Below are 6,343 nucleotides of genomic sequence, written 5' to 3' on the forward strand. Positions count from 1 at the left end.
GTTTTTTCCTATTTTGGGGGGGGAGGGGGGTTGGCCGCCCCCTGGGCTGCTTGGCGGAAGGAAGGAAGGTCCGTTACCCTGCGGCGTGGGCCCGGCCCCCGGGCTGGTGGAGCGGATTTGGGCTCCGAGGGGTTCGGGGCAGTGGGCTTCGGGTGGGACGCACACACAGACACGCTGACTCTCCCCTTGGGTTACCTGGTTTGGTTTTTAGGACACCCCCTGTTGTGCCCTGCCAGCCAGATGGGAGCCTGGGCCTCAGGCTGTCACCTGCCAAAAATCTTCTCAAAGCTGCCTGTTACCTGTGTACCTTTGCTCTAGACAAAAGGCGAAATGAACAGCAACTACTAACCTTTGATCTGCAAATAAAACCTGATTATGGTGCAGAGCTCATGGATGTAAAGTAAAGCTAATCCACGGTGCACCTGAAGAGCAAAGCCACCTCCTCCAAGCACTGCTGGAGGGCATGCTCAGGTTACATGCTCCCAACTTAAACGCTTGTCCCAGCCCAAGCTAAGCCACTATAAAGCTTTTTCAAGCATTTTTTCAGGAAGAAATGCTGAAGCAAAGCAGTTGCGGTTTACTTTTTAGATGAGGTTGCTGTCCAGAGAAATCCAAACTATAGAAGTTACTGAAATGCTTTAGGAGAGGGGTTCTTGGTTGTTATGGGGCACTGTTCAGAGCTGAAATTGCCTTCATAAAGTGGCAAAGAATATAACTTGAAATGACCTCACAACTGGAAGCGTTATGGCAGTGTAGAAGTTTGTGCTGCTTTGCCTTGTGGCACTATGCTACTTCTGACCACCAATCTGACTCTTGTTTCCATCCTGTCATTAAGATAGACCCCAGGAACCTTAGATATGTGATATCTTAGATATGTATTGATATGTCAATTAGATATGTTGAATAAGTACCTCTTGCCATCACTCATTGAGTGGAGGTGGCCCTACTGTTAGTAACATTCTTGGCAGAAATTAGCTGTTTAAGGCTATATTCTGTGCATACCCACACCCCTCCATCCCTGGAGTTCAATAGCAAGAGTTCAATAGCAATAAGATCGCCAGAACTTAATATTTGCAGTGGTAGAATGCGAACTTCTAGGTTGCATTTAAGGTTCACCATTATTGCAACGTACGTAGAAGCATGCATGTAAAATCTGTGGGCAGGTATTGAGCTAGTGACAGTGAGTGACCTTGGACATCTTATGTGGTGGCAGGGGAACAGCCTGACTTGACTTTCTGTGTGTTCTGAACTTCTAGGGCTTTGTTCAAATTGGTGGGTACTCCTTCAAAGGGCAATGGACCATGCCAGAGCAGCAATCTCTAACTGGGTAAGACACAGTCCCCCTATGCCGTTTGTATTTTGTTACTGGGCTGGCTATACTGCAGAAGAAAGGTTCAACAACATCTGTGTCTGTATGGAAGAAGATGATGAATTCAAAGTGGTGTTAGGTGCTACTGTGTGGGATGTGACACAAATGTCACTGTAGGTAGCTGGCCACGATAAGGGGGTGGCTTAAGTGGTTCAGTGCTGTTGGCATTATCGTTAACTGCTATGCTGTTGTGAGCCTCTCAGGAAGCTGATAAGGGGGGTGGGGCAAGCCTTGAACAATGTTCCAGGAGGAAGTACTGCTGAGGAAGCTGATTAAATGGCTATCAGGACAATCAACGTGTATTTTGTTATGTTACTTTGGGGCTAGGCATTCAACTACAAGTCCAGCCTGTCCCAAAACTCTTCCTCTGGCCTTTTAGCCGGTTTCATGCCTGTCCCCAGCACAACTGTGGCCTCAGGCAGGTTCAGCAACTCTAATGGAAGCTGAGTGATTCTGCTTAGTGGCTGGCTACGCTTGGAATTAAGTTTAAGTGTTAATTGAGCGATTGCCTTGTGCACAGACTGCTGCTCTGTGGGCGGCTGGACTGTGCAGTGCAGCTCTTTAGAGAAGTGGGCTGCAGACTGGAAACTGCTCTGCTTGGGCACTGGTAAACACCTGTTGAGTGATTGCAGTCTCTGGTGGATGTGGGAGGTGTGCCCCAGAGTCCTGGGTGTTGGAAAGAACCTCTAGAGATCATCTAATCCAATCCCCACAACTAAAGCGGGATTGCACAGGATTGCATCCAGGTGGGTTTTGAAAGTCTCCAGAGTAGAAGACTCCACAACCTCCCTGGGCAGCCTGTGCCAGTGCTTTGTCACCCTCACGGTATTCTCAGCCTTTGTGTTAGTTGAGGCAGCAGGATTCCCATGGGCCATCTCTTCAGCCTAGCTGCTTGGTAGTACTCAACAGTCTAATTTAAGAGTAGCCTGTAGCAGTTTAATACATGATTATCTAGATACTGGATGAGAGTATTTATGTTAAAGTGGATGTGGCCCAAAGGCACAGCCACAGCGGAGGAGTTGCTTACCCTTTTCTCTGTCCTGACCAGAGTTCCCCTTCTGCTCAAGTTGCATGCGTTCAGAGCAGCGCTCTCCTAATTAAGAGTGGGAGTTTCTGCTTCAGTCAGTCTTTGCAAGTTGGGGTCACATGGGAAATGCCAGTGCCATTGCCTGAGTCGTATCTGTAATGGACTCCAAGCTAGACTCTAACCAGTGTGGCTCTGAACTTGTGCAGGGTGAACAGATGCTAAATAGACTCTGGAACTTGAGTGGATCCGAGTCTGACTTTCTGGTCAAAGCAACCAGACAGACAGCCAAACACTTGGGCTGCAGCTGTTTCAGGTGAACAAACTGCCTTTGGTGTGGAGCATGGGTGCAGCTGGCCGCAAGGACCGTAGGCCAGTGTAGTAAACTCTTCCATTGTGTGACTGTCTTTCAACACAGTTTAACGGCGAGCCATCCTCGTACACACGCTTCAGCATTGCCCGGCAAACAGATGGAGACAACAGCCATGTGGAGATGAATCTGGCTGCTGATGATGAGGAAGGAGGGGAAACTGGGAGACCAGAGCAACCACATGCTAGCATACCTCCTCCATGGAGGAGGGGCAAGAACTTCTGCTTCCTAGTCATCGTGGCAGCCCTCCTCCTTTTGATTGGTAAGGAAGGGTGGGAAGCACTTGTGTGAGGTGGACTCTGGTATTGAGCATGTCTGAGGCTGTTAACATTTGCATCTGTATTGTTTCAGGAGATCGCTAAAGAGTCTGGATGCAGACTGCAGCCTCTTATCACTAGCTCTGTTTAGCTCAGACTTATGGTACAGAATTGGCACAAAGAAACATGGAGTTTGACAGGGGAACAGTGACTTAGCTAAAGGGCAAACTGGTCCATGTGGCAAGTGTACTGTTTTTCCCTTGATTAACTCAGTGCTTCTTTAGGGAGGTGGGTCAGCATATCGGTAAATCCCGTGGTGCTAGTCTCACAAGGGTTTTGAGACTGACACTGACCTAAAGTAAGCATTCTCCTTCCCAAGTGGTGCTGGAGGGGCTCTGCCAAGCGCAAGATCACGTTTACAGCATACTTTAAAACATGCCAGCTCAGGCAAAATGTCAGGCTGCATATTCCTGTCTACCCTTAGGTATGCCAGCTTCTCAAAAATGGTGTGAGAGCAGAGATGCACCTTAACCCTGGAGCTGCTTTGAATGCACTACTTTGAATGGGCTGGTTTAGTCACCTTTCTGGAGCACTAAGAAATACTACTCCTGTCTGCAGGGTTTCTGATCGGCTATTTGAGTTATCGTGGACGGATGCAGAAGGCTAGCAGGTGTCTGGATGGAAGTGGCAGGTGTGAGATGACTCCTACTGCATCTTACTTAGCGGATGGTGATGACACTGAGGAAGAAGAGGTTTCTGGACCACCTATCTTCTACTGGCCTGATCTCAGAGACCTGTTGTCATCAAAAGTGTCAGCCAAACGTCTTGAGGACAGCCTGAGGTAACAGTTCCAGAAAGCTTAGCTTGCAGCTATGAGAGAGGCATAGCCTGTGAGCAGAACTCAAGCTCTTCTGGAGAACAAGGGCATAAAAGATGTTGTGGGGTGGCTTGTGGTTAAGCATGCACTTTAATTGCTCCTCCAGCTTGGGTGTCCGGGCTGGAGCACTGCAGTGCAACCTGGTGCTGTTGCCTAAGCTATGCGTGTGTTGCCTACAGGCAGAGAGCAAATATGGACTCTGTTGAAGCTGGCAGTACTGAAGATGAGAACCTTGCCAGCTATATTCATGAGCAGTTCACCAGCCTCCTCTTGGATGAAGTGTGGAATGATGAGCACTACATTAAGCTGCAGGTCAAGGGCAGGTATGTAAATGGTGAGATGCAGGTCTCTTCCTCGCAGTATTGGGTATCTGTAGTCTTGAGCTAACGTGATTTCTGCTGAAAGTGGTGCTAAAATTCTGCACCAGTTATCCTGCTCCAAAGAAAGCCTCAACCTAGCCAAGTAATAGCTGCTTCTGTTCTTCTCAGGCTTTCTAAATCCAGAGGGTCTGGTAGAAGCCCCTCTGGATTTTTCCTGGGACAACTGTTTCCTCAGAGTGGGCTTAGGAAGCAGAGAGAAAACAAACTTGAGTAAAAACTGAGCTGAACGGCAGATTCCCTGTTTCTAAAGCTGCTGGCACAGGTGACTTATCAAGTGTTGCAAACCAGGCAGTGGCTCCTATAGTAGGTCTGGAAGTATCAACAGACATTGTGTTTGCTGACACTCACACCCTTGTGTCTTGCCCCTTCATGTCGAGGGGAAATTAATTAGCTTACCTTCTCTTAGGAAGGAACTAATACCTGGAAACATAGAATTTTTTTTTTATTATTATTGTTTGCCTCTTTTCTTGGAAATTAGCCTTCGTTAATGTCTCTGAAGAACCCCAGAGATACTTGCACAAGAGTACTGGGGTGGGTCTGCCTGTTTCAGACAGACACAGTGAGAATTGTGAAGGCACAGACTGGAAAATGGGAGCTAGTTAAGTATGGAGTCATGTATGAGAGAACATAACACTATCTCTTTACACTTAACAGTAGTGACAACAAAGTGTCTATTTGGGAAAATGAAAGAGAAGAGGAGCTGGAGAGTCCCGTGGCATATGTGGCATACAGCAAGAGTGACTCAGTTGCTGTAAGTGACCCAAAGATACAGAGTGTATAGAGCCCTCCCCAGTTAGAGAGCTGGGGTTGGTGGTGGGGAGAGTGGGGTGAGGAGTGGGCCCACATAGTTTTATTACTTCAGCAAGATGCAGAAGTAACTGTTTAAACTTTTCCACGGAACCTTGACAGAAGTGCTGCTTCAGCAGGCACACTGCATGTGATCAGAATTTACATTGATGAGCTTGATGTTCCTACTGTTACTGGGAGTCACCGTTACTGTGACTCTGCAGGCTGTTTGAAGTATCTTACTGACATAGTACTGCCGTATTTACAGCTAGTGTCTGTTCCAGGGCAAACCGGTCTACGTGAACTATGGGCTGAAAGATGATTTTCAGTTTATACGGAACTGGGGTGGTTCGCTGAATGGAGCTATAGTCATCTTCAAAGCTGGAAAAATAACTCTTGCCGAGAAGGTAAGCGATCTGCTCCAAAACCTGGCCAAACTTGCTAGCAGGAGCTGTGCTTCCTCCTCTTTGAGACACAGAGGTATGTCCTTGTTCACACTTCTAGAATTCGTGTATGTAGGCTTGTCCCCGCAGGTCTGGTCTTGTTTGCCTTGTTTGCCCTAAGCCTCCACGTGCAGGTATGGACGCCGAGACCAAACAGAGATGGTTAGTGTTTGTGGTGGCATTTTTGTTTTTTACCACTGGCAGTCTTTCTGAGCCAGCGAAACATCTGGAAATGATGGAATTGGGAGGCAGAGGGAGGCAGCATGGGGGCTATAGAGGGCAGAGCTGGTATTGCTTGATGCAGCAGTAGGGCAGCTAGAAGCAGAACAGCCTTGCCTCCAGAGCACCTCTTGCTGCTAGAAGCCAGATACTTTCAAAGCTCAGCTGCAGCGTCTCACTGGGGCCCTTGCTAACTGTTCACTTGGACCAAGTGCAGGTGCTTTGTATGACATGAAGAGCTAGAGGTGCTTGTGAGTCTGCAGCACTATGACCTGATCGGCATCTCAGAGACATGGTGGAACGACTCCTGCGATTGGTGTGTTGGACTAGAGGAGTATAAACTGTTCAGGAAGGACAGGCAGGGGAAACGAGGAGAAGGTATTGCCCTCTATGTCAGTAAAAGGCTAGAATGCCTGGCAAGTGATGACGAAAGAACCGAGTGCCTGTGGACCAGGGTGAAAGGAAGGGGAGGAGACTTTACAGTGGGGCGTGCTACAGACAACCCAACCAGGAGGATCAAGTGGATGAGGCCCTTCATAAGCAGATAGGAGTTGCTGCTCATTCACAAGCCATGGTCATCATGGGGCATTTTAATCACCCTGACATCGACTGGAAGAA

The 6,343-nt window shown here is 48.1% G+C and overlaps 1 protein-coding gene across 1 annotated transcript; it reads left to right on the plus strand.

Annotated features, from left to right (window-relative positions):
* Positions 1-1,294: 1,294 nt before the first annotated feature.
* On the plus strand, positions 1,295-5,543 carry LOC104277236 (transferrin receptor protein 1-like; the record flags this gene model as incomplete). Its single annotated transcript, XM_009873817.1, has 6 exons — positions 1,295-1,327; positions 2,812-3,025; positions 3,639-3,861; positions 4,077-4,220; positions 4,932-5,028; positions 5,348-5,543. Coding segments are annotated over exons 1-6 (907 nt in total), but the record flags the coding sequence as incomplete, so codon positions are not given.
* Between the last annotated feature and the right edge of the window lie 800 nt (positions 5,544-6,343).

The sequence above is a fragment of the Apaloderma vittatum genome, unplaced genomic scaffold (genome assembly GCF_000703405.1).
Source record: "Apaloderma vittatum isolate BGI_N311 unplaced genomic scaffold, ASM70340v1 scaffold10567, whole genome shotgun sequence".
Taxonomy (NCBI): Eukaryota; Metazoa; Chordata; class Aves; order Trogoniformes; family Trogonidae; genus Apaloderma; species Apaloderma vittatum.